This window comes from Candoia aspera, chromosome 4 (genome assembly GCF_035149785.1).
Source record: "Candoia aspera isolate rCanAsp1 chromosome 4, rCanAsp1.hap2, whole genome shotgun sequence".
NCBI lineage: Eukaryota > Metazoa > Chordata > Lepidosauria > Squamata > Boidae > Candoia > Candoia aspera.
The window spans coordinates 114,643,649-114,659,114 of record NC_086156.1 but is presented as its reverse complement, the minus strand read 5'-3'; the positions used below and the strand labels follow the sequence as shown (position 1 = coordinate 114,659,114).

The 15,466-nt window shown below is 40.6% G+C and overlaps 1 protein-coding gene across 1 annotated transcript; it reads left to right on the top strand.

The window, feature by feature from the left end:
* Positions 1–1,694: 1,694 nt before the first annotated feature.
* On the top strand, positions 1,695–7,118 carry LOC134497225 (vomeronasal type-2 receptor 26-like). Its single transcript, XM_063302897.1, has 5 exons — positions 1,695–1,985; positions 2,270–2,692; positions 3,785–4,012; positions 4,826–4,952; positions 6,217–7,118. Exons 1-5 carry the CDS (start codon positions 1,695–1,697, stop codon positions 7,116–7,118), a joined length of 1,971 nt encoding a protein of 656 aa, XP_063158967.1.
* The last annotated feature ends 8,348 nt before the right edge of the window (positions 7,119–15,466 follow it).

The window sequence follows — 15,466 nt, the reverse complement described above, 5'->3', positions numbered from 1 at the left end:
TCTCTTGATAGAACTGGATTTCTGTTTTGTTGCTTTCTGCCAACATACAATATAACTGACTCTAAGTTATGTGGGTTTCTCTCCTCATGGGAATAAATTATCCATCTGCTGCAAAGGAGCAGAAGACACTTCTGGTGAGCTCTGGGCAAAAAGCATAAACACGATCAAAAGAGCTGTTTAGGATTCAAAACGTTGCATTCAAAGATGCAATTATATGTCTCAGGAGTTAGTGAAATCAACATTATTTCAGCCAACCTATTGTTCAAAATTTTCCCATTAGAAAATAAGTCTAAACTTGTCTACTGTGCCTCTGATATTCAAAGGTGGAGGAGGGACCTGAAGTAAGTGGGGCTTAGAGGACTTCATCTTTCAAATCCCGCTTTTTAAATCTTGTAATACCCATCTGAATTTATAACGCTGGCAGGCTCAGCTGATCATCATGGACTTGCATTTATCTCCTTCTTTAGGGTGAAATTGTGACCAATCTATTTCTTTCAAGAATTATATCAGCCAAAATCAGGTGCCACTGAAGTTGGCAGTTGAAATCAACTAGACTGTGCAGATGCAGAAAGCTAATTGTTGCCATCAGCCGGTGAAACAATCTCTGCTTTTGAGTCTGATCCTTAACATAGTGGGAGAAATAGTTAGTCTGAAGTGTCACATGAGTGATCTTCTTCCTGTTTCTCATGAATGGTACCAGCCAGGTGATGTCCTCATTGGTGGGATGATTTCTCAGTTTATTTATGCATTCAGAGAAGATTTATTTGAGAAAGTGCCTTCGCAGAACCAAGTCGAGTTTGCCACGTAAGTGTTTTTGTTTTGGCCACTCTGCATCTGCAAATATGAAACAGGTTACTAAGAAAGGTGCAGCCAAGTATCTCTGTGTTAGAGAGACAACTTTACTTAGGCTTGGATCAATTTAATAGTTTTCTCAGTGTTTGGCATACTGTTCAGTAACCAATATGTTGGTCCATTCTTAAGGAGAATTCTATTTTAATTTGGAAGATTGGTCTAAGTATCTAGAGAACAGCAAAGTGCTAGGATATATATATATAGATATATATATCAGACAATCTCTTCTATTTTTCATGGTCTGTAAGGCTTTGGTATCTAGCTTGCAAAAGAAAACAATACTCTATTATAAATACTATTTTCCTTTTGCTGGCCTGTTGATTTAAGCTGCGATTTTCCAATTCATTTTAAAATTCTGCTATAACCTTGACTTCATTTATACTTTTCTATGCATATGGAACTTTCTATTCCACATTTCCTTGTCTTCTCCTAAGAATTACAGTTGTGTTTTCTTATTTGCTGCCCCTGTGCTCCAACCTTTGTTCATTTTTTTTTCTTTAAAATCTTCATATGTTAAGCTGTTAAATATATTTATTTATTCAAATTGTATGGCAGTCACCAAATGACTTTAGGTGGTGAACAATAATAATAAAGAAAAACAATTACAATGAAAAGTGAAATTGAGTTCAAAATTAAAATTTTATCTGTTTATCTGGTGTTAATCTCTCCCCTTCATATTACAAACCACATTTTAAAAACTAGGGGACTGTTATAATTTAGTTTAGGAAAAAAAAAAACATAAAATAAAAAAACATTTTTTGCAAACAAGAATGGGACTGTTGTTAATGATAGATGCCTTATTTCTGCTCATGGGTGGAAAAGAATGAACTTCTACTTGCAGTATGGTAACAAAGTTCTACCAACACACCCTTGCCCTGGCCTTTGCTGTGAAGGAGATCAATGAGGACCCCCAGATCTTGCCTAATGTTACCCTTGGGTTCCATATCTATGACAGCTACTATGATGCTAGGATGACCTATCGGACCACCCTGGACTTACTTTTCAAGTCAACTTGCTTTCTCCCCAACTACAAATGTGCCAAGCAGAAAAAACTGATAGCCATCATTGGAGGACTTGGTTCTGATATCTCCTTCCACATGGCAGATATCTTGGGTCTGTACAAGATTCCACAGGTAGGATTTTGTGTTATAATACATGGAAATTACATTTTTTTTCTTACATTTAAACTGCTGTTGATCCAAAGGAGGGAAGGCTGTTAACTAAAAAATATAGTAGAAAACGCATTATGCAGAAATAACTTGGAAAGAAAAATCTTCCCAAAGAATCAGTGACTTTAGTTCTCCATGCAATGACAAATTGCTTTATCAAATATAGCAAAATCAGACATAGGGAGATAAAGATGCTCCTGTTTAAAAAAAAAAAAAAGAGAGGATTATAATTGTACATTCCATTTTAGCTCACATACGGCACATTAGTCCTTGGGAACACTGATCACACTCTGGTCCCTTCATTATATTCCATGGTCCCAAATGAAGCTCAACAGTATTTTGGGATTCTTCAGTTGCTTCAGTATTTTGGATGGACATGGATAGGGCTCTTTGCTCATGACAACAACAATGGAGAAAAATTTTTGGAGGCCCTGGAAGCTTTGCTTTTCCAGAATGGAATCTGTGCAGCTTACAGATTAAGAATTCCACAGCGAATCCGTCTGGATAACTTTGAAGAAATGATTGATATAGCATCATACATTCATGTACCTTTAACTGATCACAGAGCCAATATATTTATCATCTATGGAGAATCAGTGACAATGGCACAGCTGAAAACCATCCTATTTGTACAAGACCCCAGAAATAAAGAAACAGATTCAATCAGAAAGGTGTGGGTCATGACAAGTGGAATTGATTTCACACTACCATGTGTTCAAAGGAGTTGGGATCTTGAGTTATTCCAGGGGGCCATTTCCTTTACATTTCACTCAAGAGAACTTCCGGGGTTCAGTAAATTTCTTGAGGTCATAAAACCTTCCTGGACTCAAAGTCAGAGTTTCCTTCAGGAGTTTTGGGAGAGAGCATTTGACTGTATTTTCCCAACTACTGATATGGAAGTAGAGAAAAACGAAATGTGTAGTGGAGAAGAGAGATTGGAGGATCTCCCTGGGCCACTCTTTGAAATGGGAACCACTGTATATAGCTATATTATCTATAATGGTGTTTATGCAGCAGCACATGCTTTGAATGCCATGTTCTCATCTAAGTCCCACCAGAGTTCCATCTTGAGGATTAAAACTGCTGCACCTTTTGGACTGCAACCTTGGCAGGTAATGGTAAGATAACAGAACAATGTTATTTCAATGAACAGACTGAGTTTTTTCTTTAGCTATTTCCAAGATTAGCTAAAAATTTAGCCTGTCTTTTCATAGACACTGGTGACTGCATAGTTTCCTTTATTTGGGACCTGAAAATAATGATATATTCTGCAAGGTGGAATAATATGCTCATTTTCTATTGCAAGCTAACTCTGTGTGGTCGTGTTTATTGGGACATGGAGATCAAGATAAGGGGGGAAATCAGGATCCTGCTGGCTGAACTATGGGACAATGAAAAGAATTGCACATTGTTTTTAGCCTTTGCACATGAAGTAGGGAACAAGATTTTACCAAGACCCATTCCATACTGGGCTCCACCCCTTGAAAAAGCTAAAATTACTTTTTAAACAACTTTTTGTAAGTTCTAAATATTCTGGCTTCATTAGAGGCAAGAGATGGAGAAGAAATTGGACTGAGGTTTATTTGAGTTCTATGAGGCTCAAGGTCATGATATTTCTTCGCAAAATTTAATGACTAGAATGAGTGAAGTAGATTTATCTCACCAAAACTGCAAGAAGAAATGAAATCTAATTCATTGTTAACCCCTTTTGTTTTCTTCTTCTCAGTGATATATGCTTTTTTTTTCTCTTGGCTGTCCACTAGCTCCACCCATATCTTCAAAGGGTTTCCTTCAACAATTCAGCTGGTGACACAGTGTCCTTCAATGAGCAAAAGGAAATGAGAGGTGGATTTGACATTGTGAACATGGTCAGTTTTCCAAACAGGTCCTTTGAGAGAGTGAAAATTGGATGGATAGACCCATATGCACCCCATGGAGAAGAATTCACAATTCATGAGAATCTGATTATGTGGCACAGAGTCTTCAATCAGGTATGGAACTCTGCATCCTTAAAGGATCCTCCTTTCTCTGGAGGGTTCATTATATTTATTCCACTTCAGATCAAATCTGGGCTACTGAATATACATGGCACTGCCAGCCTTTAGCATCTTGGGCAAGAAGTCTTCCAGAACACTTGCCTCACTGCTCCTACCCTCTCTCTCTCTCTCCAATTCCAGATGTTGATCAGCCCTTCTTTCATCCATAGCCTGTAGAAGAACAAATTATTCAATCTTTTTTCCTTTCTGTTATCATCATTTTAAGAACCAGCCAGCTACTCTAGTTAGTAAAAGTTCCCAAAAGCTGTGGAAAAAGGAAGAAGAGGCAACTTTTGTTCACTTCTTTCCTCAGCTTTTCTCCCTAGCTTACAAGACATAAGTAGGAGCCAGTAGTGCCTCCAGAAGCTGCTTGCCCTAATGATAGTACCATATGATGTTTACTACCAAAGCTTAACAGAGACGTGTCAAAAGGCTGTCACCGAGTCAGTCTCACCATGTTCCTGCTGCTGGTGACATCCTGATCCCTCTCTACCCACCAGCCCTGTGTAGGATCTTCTCCAAAGAACATTTGGATCTTGATTAAGATGAAAATGCTACATATTATCCCATGATTACCTTCTAGGTTCAGAGCCCAGACTATAGAAGCACTGTTTCAAAGACTGGTGCAGAATTCAGATTTCAAAATGCTGCAGCCTATTTCAGAAAATGTTACGATTCCTGTATATGGCCTTATCAAGTCTTGCTCAAATATTGGGGATGTATGGGACATATTTTTCTCACCCCAGTTCCCTTCTTTTTTATGGTCAGGTCCATCCCCTTTCAGCATGCAATGAAAGGTGCCATCCTGGAAATCGAAAGGAAAAGAAGGAAGGAGAGAAATTTTGCTGCTATGAGTGTGTTCCCTGTCCCGAATGGGAGATTTCAAACAAGACAGGTACAGGATCTGCTGCAGTAACAGGCCCTTGTTTCTCAGTCTTACAGCAATGACTTAAGCTATTACATGAAGCAGCCAATCAGAAGTGCTAATTGACATCTCTGCCTTATGACCATTTTTCTAGCCAGTTCTAAAGATTCTTCATCCATTCTTAAAATAGATAATGAAAGAATAAATAACATTAATGCATGAATTATCCTTTGGACTAGAAGCACAGGAGACCTCAATTTAAGGAAAACACCAGCAGAAAACACAAAATGCTTAATATAAGATCCTTTTATTAAGATCTACCTAAAACCATGATAGGTTTAATATAATATAATTCATATTACGGTTGTTTCAAGAGAAATGACTGATAGAATACAAACAAAGCCAAGATTGATTAATATGTAGCAGTTTTTTAAATTTGAAAAGATGCCACTGCCTTAGGAGTTGCATTAACTTTAACAACTAAGTCCCTTAAAGCAGTGACATCTTTCTTCTTTTATTATATTTTTTTCAGGCTGATGTAGGTGTTTATCAGATATCATGAGAAGTGCTATTCCTGTGGTTTTGTGACAGTGGAAATATTTCATAAAGATCATTTTTGAAGTAGATGCAACTCGGGACAAAGATAGATAGATAGATAGATAGATAGATAGATAGATAGATAGATAGATTCACTCACTCACTCACTCACTCACTCACTCACTCACTCATTCATTCATTCATTCATTCATTCATTCATTCATTTTCATTCATTCATTCATCCCTAAACCTTGCAGAAGCAAAAGACTTTATACTTAGGTAAAGGTAAAGGTTTCCCTTGACATTAAGTCCAGTCGTGTCCAACTCTAGAGGGTGGTGCCCATCTCCGTTTCAAAGCCGAAGAGCCGGCGTTTGTCCATAGACACTTCCATGGTCATGTGGCCGGCATGATTAAATGGAACACCGTTACCTGCCCGCTGAAGCGGTACCTATTAATCTACTCACATTTGCATGTTTTCAAACTGCTAGGTTGGCAGGAGCTGGGACTAACAACGGGAGCTAAATCCGTCATGCGGATTTGAACCGCTGACCTTCTGGTTGGCAAGCTCAGTAGCTCAGCAGTTTAACCCACAGTGCCACCATGTCCCTCTTTATCCCTACTTTATGCTTTATACTTAGCAGGTATATAATTGGTGGAATATTTTAAAATTATTTTTGGATGAATGGGTGGTATACAAACTCTACAGGGGAGGCACAGAAATTGGCACTGACATGAAATCTTCTACTTTTCTTTAAGATATGGAAAATTGTTTCAACTGTCCAGAAGATCAATACCCAACCAAAGAAAAAGATGACTGCATCCACAAACTTGTAATGTATCTTTCTTACAAGGAACCTCTAGGGTTTATTTTGACCTCCATTTCTGTTTCATTGTCTTTGATCACTGCTCTCATATTAGGAGTATTTCTTAAGCACAGAGATACCCCTCTGGTCAAAGCCAACAACCGGGACCTCACCTACACTCTCCTTATCTGCCTCCTCTTCTGCTTCCTGTGTCCTCTCCTGTTCCTTGGTCAACCCAACAAAGTGACCTGCCTACTCCGACAACCAATGTTTGGCATCATCTTCTCCATGGCTGTTTCTTGCATCTTGGCCAAAACCCTCACTGTGGTGGTAGCTTTCATGGCTACCAGGCCAGGCTCCAATGTGAAGAAGTGGGTGGGGAAAAGGATGGCAACCTCCATTGTTATTTTCTGCTCTCTCATTCAAGTAGGCCTTTGTACCATCTGGCTTGCATCTTTGCCCCCATTCCCACAGTTGGACATGCATTCCACAAATGAAGCCATCATCAAGGAATGTAATGAAGGTTCTCCAGCCCTGTTAACTTGTGTCATGGGCTACATGGGCCTGCTGGCCCTTGCCAGCTTCTCTGTGGCCTTCTGTGCTCGCAGATTACCAGACAGCTTTAATGAAGCCAAATTCATTACCTTTAGCATGCTGGTATTCTGCAGTGTTTGGGTGCTGTTTGTTCCAACTTACCTGAGCTCAAGAGGAAAAGCCCTGGTGGCTGTGGAGATCTTCTCCATTATAGCTTCCAGTGCTGGATTACTGGGATGTATCTTTTTCCCTAAATGCTACATCATTATCTTGAGACCTGAGCTGAATATCAAGAAGCACCTAATAAGAAGAAAGAATTAAAGCAGTGTTTCTCAGCATGAGCGAGTTCCAAATATGTGGACTGCCAGAATCCACGGGAATAGCTATGGTGGTTGGGAATTCTGACAGATGAAGTCTGCACTTCTTGGAGTTGAGGAAAACTGCATCAAAGGATTTTCTTGTTTTACCATTTCTTACTATATTCAAATAGTATGAGTAAGATGTTGGGATCAAAGTGTTCATTTTATGATCCATTTTATTTGTGTATATTTACCAACAGAGCCATACAAATCACTCAGACCTCTCCTCTGAACATTGAGGTAGCCTTCTTCTCCAAATGGTTCATCATTAAGATTTCAAGGATTTTCTCAAAACATGTGTACATCTATGTGCTTTTGATTTGCCACATTGCCAGAGGACCTGTTCAAATTTTCACTAGGCACCAAGAATCAGGATAAATGAAGCAGACTTTTGACATACTGGAGAGGGCAACAAGGGAATCAAAGGAAATTCATATTGAGGTTTACAGCTTTGGTAACAGGAAAAGTACCTGTAGATCAAAATATGTTCGACAAGAAATCTAAGTTACAGATTTTTAGAGAGGAATATGGCAGCCCTATTCCCACCTAGGTTAATCTTAAAATGGTAGTTAGTAGTTGGATTGGGAACTACCAGGAATTTCCATGGAAATAGGCTAGATTGGGAACTGGGAAAAAAAAAAGGAAAGAAAGATTAAAAGCATCCTGAAAGAAGACAATGAGGAGAAATCATCTGTTACTAGAGAACTAGGATTGGCAAAGCTTAAGGTACTCATTAATAATACTTTGAAGGTACACATGATTATTTAAAAAAATAAAATTAAAATTTAATTTATTAAAATAAATTCAATTAAAAAGTTAGTTTTATGGGCAGACTGAAATCAGGAGATACCTGAGAAGAAGACAGGTGAAATAAGGACACAAATTAACAACATTGCAGCAAGATTTCCAGTATTTCCAGTATGCATGGAGTTTGGTTATTAAGTCAGATAATAAAATTCAGTTCTATGTATTTAAAGAGGACTGTATGTTTATTTACTTAGTTTTATTTATTCATCAAATTCATATGGCTGCCCATCTCTCTAAAAATGACTCTGGGCAGTGTACGACCAGGCTATAAAACAGGAAAAAAAAATCCTTTCTCACCCCTATGGGTGGTATGTGTCTTCCTCAACCTCGGGTCCTCTACCAGAGGCCTGGGAGTTTGAGGGTTCTGAGCAGTATCTTAGCTGTTCCTAGCACTGCCCTCTTCTGGACAGAGAACTCTGATGTTGCTCCTGGGATCTGTTGGAGCCCCTCTCCCAGCTTAGGAGTCACCGCCCCAAGTGCCCCTACAACCACTGGGACTACTTTGGCATTCATTTTCCACATCCTTTCCAAGTCCTCCTTCAGGACCTGGTACTTCTCCAGCTTCTCATCCTCCTTCTTCCTGATGTTTCTGTCACTTGGCACCACTACATCGATTACAACTGCTGTCTTCTCGTCCTTGTCTACTACCATGATGTCTGTTTGATTTATCTCTTTTTAATCATGGAGAATAAAACATTATGTGCCTCTGTGTGTCTGTTTCTGTATGTATGTGTGTGTACAGACACACATACATACATACATACATACACAGACATATACAGACATACACACTTACAGACATACACACTTACAGACATACACACACCTTGCCAGTAAACAGATACCCTGCTGGTACAGTGAGCTGGTCAAAGGAGGACATGGAGGCTGCAGATGTGAAGATGTGCTATTTGGAGTACAATATATGGAGATTTCCACCACAAATCCAAAACCTAGAGGCTGTACACCAGCCAAAAATTGGGCCGGTAGGGTTTGGTAAGTGTCAAAGGCTGGATGAAACCTAGAACATCCAACCACATATCATTAAGATGGCGCCCAAAGATGAGCTGCTGAGAGAATGCCTGAGGCATCAGCAGACATGGGAGGAAGATCAGGCAGAAGAAGTACCATGGCAAGACAAGAAAAAAATTCCCTTCTCACCCCTATGGGTGGTATGTGTCTTCCTCAACCTCGGGTCCCCTAAAGGAGGCCTGGGAGTTTGAGGGTTCTGCACAGGATCTTAACTGTTACTAGCACTGCCCTCTTCTTGACAGAGAGCTCTGATGTGGTTCCTGGGATCTGTTGGACCCCCTCTCCTAGCTTGGGAGTCACAGCCCCGAATGACCCTACCACCACTGGGACTGCTTTGGCCTTCCCTTTCCACACCCTCTCTAGTTCCTCCTTCAGGCCCTGGTACTTCTCCAGCTTCTCATGCTCCTTCTTCCTGATGTTGCTGTCACTTGGCACTGCTATGTCTATCACCGCTGCTGTCTTCTGGTCCTTGTCTACTACCACAATGTCCGGTTGATTGGCCAGTACCTGCCTGTCCATCTGGATCTGGAAGTCCCACAGGATCTTAGCCCTGTCATTCTCCACAACCTTCTGTGGGATCTTCCATCTGGACTTGGGAGGGTCTAGCCCATACGCTGTGCAGATGTTCCCGTACACAATACCAGCTACTTGGTTGTGCCGTTCAGTGTATGCTGTTCCTGCCTGCCTCTTACACCCTGCCACTGTGTGTTGGACTGTCTCTGAGGCCTCTCTGCACAGTCTGCACCTTGGGTCCTGTCTAGTGTGGGAGACCCCTGCTGCTATGGATCGGGTGCTTAGGGCCTGTTCTTGTGCTGTCTTTTAGTCCAGCCCTTTCCAGCCACTGGTAGGATTTCCCAAGGTCAGCCACCTCAGCTACCTGTCGATGGTCCATCCCATGCAGGGCCTTGTCTTGCCCTGGCACTTCCTCTGCTTGATCTTCCTTCCATGTCTGGTATAGAGATATACCAGCCCAGCCAGCCCAGCAGCCAACCAATGCAATTGGTTGGAGGGGTAGATCACTAGGATCAAGAACATGGCTAACATATAATTCTAAATATCAGTATCAATCTTGGCATGGATTCGTAATTGTATTCTCTGCTGAAAATATGGATGACCTCCTCCAAAGGGCTTATTGGCTTTTTTGTCAGTTCTTAATATATAAAAACATTCCCTCTTCTCTATTAAACCCCTCTTTTATTTTGACATTGAAAAAGGAGCCCTGCTCCATTGTAAGAAGTGAACATGAATTTAAACCATTAAGGCTATTTCGTATTGCCAATCTCCCTTATACTACTTTTATTGACATTTGCTCATTCAGAAAAGAATTGAACCATCAGACAATTATTATCTCACTAAAAACTCTTGCTTGCTTTTTAAATTGCCCTTTCCAATGTTATTCCTAGCATTCCTCCCTAGTTTCTCTTTCATTGGCTTTTGCCATTGCAATCAGCCCATTAGTGTTCAGCTAATTTTCAGGAAGATATTTCAGGTCAAGAAAACATCACATAAACTTTCCACATGATGCCCAGGAGTCAAGCCATCCTGTTGCCTTGCCCTGCTCTGCTTCAGAGCTCCCAGACTTCTGGGTCTCAAGTTATGGAAGAAGCCAAACATTTCATCATATCCCCTTCTACAGATCCAACAAGGTTGGACATTTCAACAGACACGGTGGGATTCCTTATTACATGCCATAAATGAGGCCAGCTTGAAGCATCCTCAGCATGAAATATGGCTTTTTAAGACTGTGCAGCTTTCCTGCGGCTGCAGTCTGCCTGTCCCGAAACATCCGCTGCGCTGCTGAACAAATCTTTGGCAAGTGCTGTGGAGAAGGTTACAGTCCTGTCCTCAATACTGCTTATTGAAGCCTTCATGAGCGAATGGTCTTTCCTGCTGGATGACTGACACAGACAATCAGGCATCTCAAAGCTACCAAGCTGTGATGTCCCTTTAGGTAGCACTAAAGGAGAAAGCCAAATGTATCCTTGTCTTACAGGTTGGGCCCAATGAAGTGATCATTTGCCTCATTTTTTTCAGTTAGCATTTGTTGTAAGACCCAAAGAGACACCATACTGAGAGAAGCAGAAGGGTGAAAGTGGTGTAGAAAAGTTCCCAAGAAAGTGGTTATGTCCATAAAAGCGAGCAAGCTGAATTCATCTGAAACTAGAAATGATGAGCTGACAGGCAAGAGTGATGAGTCCCACTTAACAAATGACCAGCTAACCAGCTTAAGGGAAATGACCCCTGAGGTGATGTGTGATGGAGGGTCACTGGCATGAGAGCAGTTGAACGGCTATCCAAAGGACTTGCTGGATTCCCCTGTCCATGTATGTAACCATCTCTTTTAACTTCCCTTGCTTTACCCAACCAGTATTGTAGTGCAGCTTGGCAAATATGAATATCTGAGTGTACACATAAAGCAGTTAAAACCAATAAAGCTAAAAGGTTAACAGAGACTCTGTGTCTGTTGTGTTCTCTGTGAATGATTGCATAGGATCAGAAGTTCAAGTCTGTATCAAATTATTCCACCAATGGAAAATGAATCACTTTTATACTTTGCTGAAATGGGTCACACCATCTTGATTTGAATTGATTTCTTGGAGTGGGTCAAAGTCACTTGAAAGGGGGTTCAAAGGCTTACCAATTGGAAAAATGCCAATCTATGGTATAAGAATTAATTTAACTGAAATAGAATTCTGGAGCTTAAACAGAGGACTGCTTTAACAAATGAAATTAATGAAATTATTTCGTTGAAAGTAGCAAATGTCCACTGTATTATCTGTTAGCTTCATCCACAAATAGTTTCCAAAAGATAGGGATAATGGGGCAAAATTTTGCTCTTCCGTTGAAAGATGATTCACCTCTCAGCTGTGCTACTGTATATACCAATCTAATCATGTATGCTCCAAACATTCACGGTAATGCTTATGCCATTGGTAGAAGAATCCACACATGAGCAGCCATCATTCCCAAATATACAGTAGTCTATACTGCCATGTTTTACTTGAGTTTGCTTCCTCCCATATAAGTCCATGTAATTTCCCAAACACCATCTATGTGGTCACTCAGAATGTGATGGGACATAATCACTCAACCACTCACTCACTCACTCACTCAATCACTCAATCACTCAATCAGATGTTGGTGTTTTGTAACCACTCTTTTGAGGTGAGGACATGTTTGTGTTGTCCAACCATAGGACAGCAATTTAGAAAGAGATCCCTTTTCTCCAGCATTGTAAATAAGTTCAGCCTTCTGAGTATGACTTTATAAAATACTGAATTTTACTCATACTTATGTGCACAGACTAATTATAATTTCAGGAGGCAATGGGTTATCAATGGGTGCCTGATGCCCATTCTCCTGATGGAACAGAATTTCTCCTTCTGCTGCTTACTCAAAGTTATTGTACTTTGCTCCCTTGGAGAATATATTACTCTTCTGCAACATGGAGCAGGAGACCAGTGTGGTAAACTATTGCAAGTTTGTTATCAAAATTGCTATTTGGGATTCAAACATTGAAGAGGCAGTAATCTGGAATTGACCAAATCACTGTAATTTCATGCAGCCAACTTTCACATGTCTCCCAGTAGGAAATGAGAAATAAGTCTGAACTGTATAGCCAAAATTAATAGATGTAATCTAGAAGGTGAGTACACACACACACACACACACACATACACACACACATATACATTTTGAAGTAAAATAAAAAGTACACTGGAGTTGGGCAGCTAATGCCTTTTAATTAATTATGCCCACACACACATTGTAAACCATAACATTACCTCTTTGTGTTTGTGTGTGTGTGTGTGTGTGTGTGTGTTATCCTTTAAAATGTGCATTTATTCACACTGAAAATGTGAATCAATGCACATTTTATTCAGTTTCATGCATTTGCTTACACCTTTGAACACCTCAGGAAATTATTATGTGTGGGTAATCTACAGCTAGTTTCACAGTCTAAGACAGGTGGAAACTTAATAATGCAAGTCCTAGTCAAGGACATAAGAAATATTAAGGTATTATTATTATTATTATTATTATTATTATTATTATTATTATTATTATTTTATCCCACTTTTTATCATGAAATGCTGAGAGTGCCAACCCTGGCTACAGATGAACATTTTCAGCAGCAGGAAAAAGTAATTTGCAATTCCATAGATATCAAATTACAGAGTCATTCTCCTGGGAAATAGACAACAACATCATAAGATGTCTGTAGAATTGTGCATTAGTTATACCACTGTGGCACCCTTCTGGCCAGCAGACCTGACAATTCCTATTTCTGGCCTATCAACTGAACAATTGGCACATGTCCTAGCAAAATTGGTGCCTGCCAGCTGGGCTTCCTGTGTTGAAATTACACAATGTAACATAACTTAATGATAGAGTTATTAGTATTCCCAGAGAAATGGCTGAAGAAGAAAGGCGGGAAGGCCCCCTTGGTAGTTCTCCTAATCTTACCCTTCTTCACATCTAACATTTCTGTTGAGGCAATGACTTTTTAAACGGTCCTGTTTCTGCTTTTTTTTTTTTAAGTCATCTCAGTGACTACATTGTAAGGGTTTCAATTTCAGCCCTACATTTTGTGAGGTGCGAGTCCCAAGCTGAAAAATAGACATTTCAAAATGCAAGCCATAGACCAGATTCAAACCAACACACACAAACTAGATGAATTCAAACCAAGACATTTGGGATTTTATTCTTCTCACGGATTCCTGGATCATTTAATGATAGTATGTGAACCATAGATTGTCAAATTCATACTGCTCCCCTCTACTTTACATTAGGCACATATATGTCAGCATATTTTTATTAAAATAAAATAAAATAAAATAACGTCTGAAATGGAATGGAGTGGAATGAAAAATAAAAAGATAAGGTGATATGGCATGGCATGATACAATATGAAAAAATAAGATAAGATGCTAAGCCCTAGCATTTGGTGTTATCTTTATTTCTGAAAATGTCATGTAAAATTTCTATGAGCTCTCAGGCCAATGTGTGATAAGGCCATGAATAAAAATAGTCCGGTTGGCCCACTCAGAAATGATTAAATCAAAAATGAGGGAGGCCTTCTTACAGAATGACCTGCCATTAGGAAGCAGCAGCTGAAAGCCAGGGTCTCTGAAGGTCTGCTGATAGGGTACAGGGGTTGTGAGTAAGAAGCTGGAACACAAAACTGGTAGAAGATATCAGCCCCACATTCCCCAAGAACAGCCCACTCCATATCTTCCACCATTCCACCTCCTTGCCCATAACCACCAAAATACTTTGTCAGTCCCTACCCCCCAGTCCAGGGCGCTGAATTCCCAAGGTCAGGGACCTCCCACTGTCCTGAATGCCATACATCCAGGGGAAGGGAGGCCAGGCACCCTGAGGCACTTGAGCTTCACTAGCTCTCAGCACCATCATGGTACCCAGCAACCACCTTCCCTACTCTGCCCATGAATAAACACAAGTACACACATGCATAGGAATCCGTCCCCTGCTGCTCTCACAAACCAGTCAAGGGCTCCTATTCCATTCACCCCCAACCACATCAATCCCCTCTTCTGGCTGTCACTCAGAGGGGATAATCCGTCTTCAGTGGGAAACCCACAGTCTACAGTTACAGGCAACCTAGCTGATAGATGGAATCCACGCCAAATGGCCAATAGTCATTGCACCATCTTCTTCCTCTCTGGGACTAAGACAAGGGAAGGCAAAATGGCCCATGAAGGAATGGAGGGATCACAATACCCTGCCACTCCACAGTTATCCCCCACCCTGCCTAGCCATCACCACCACCTCCACAGTACCAGCAACTTGGTTGGCCTCTCAGATGGAGAGCTGCCAGAGGGTCACACAACATTCTAGTGGGCAGGGGACCTCCACCATCAACATTTGACTGGAATCCCTCCGTGTCACAGCTGCAAGAAAGGCAGAGTCCTCTACCACTGCCAGCCATAAAAACACCAGCCCAGCAGCCAACCAAGGACCCATAAATGTCCCTCCAACCAGACACTGACAAACCCCACCAAAGAAAAAGTCCATGGGGGGAGAGATGACTGCAGCATACACAGAGCCACCTCCACAACCACAGCCAGACCCAGAGGTGCAGCAATTGTTCCCATTCACCTAGATGTTCAGTCAGAGTATAGCATCTTAAAATAGCTGAAATCTCATGAAATCAACCTCATGAGATTCCTATATACACAAATATCAGAGTGAAAGATTTGGAGGGGTAGATCAGCCAGATCAAGGACATTCTAAATATCAGTATCAGTCTTGGCATGGATTCACATTTGGACTCTCTGCTGAAAATATGGATGACCTCCTCCAAAGGGATTATTGGCTTTTTTGTCATTTCTTAATATATAGAAACATTTCAGTCTTCTCTATTAAACCCCTCTTTTATTTTGACATTGAAAAAGGGAGCCCTGCTCCATTGTAAGAAGTGAACATGAATTTAAACAATTAAGGCTATTT

Bases quoted from the DNA above. Each gene is read 5' to 3' on its own strand.
- LOC134497225 (XM_063302897.1), top strand. From the start codon at position 1,695: ATGGTAACAAAGTTCTACCAACACACCCTTGCCCTGGCCTTTGCTGTG. The intron at 2,693-3,784 runs GTGTGGGTCATG...GCTGTCCACTAG, and splicing joins AAACAGATTCAATCAGAAAG to CTCCACCCATATCTTCAAAG. The intron at 4,013-4,825 runs GTATGGAACTCT...TTTTATGGTCAG, and splicing joins GGCACAGAGTCTTCAATCAG to GTCCATCCCCTTTCAGCATG.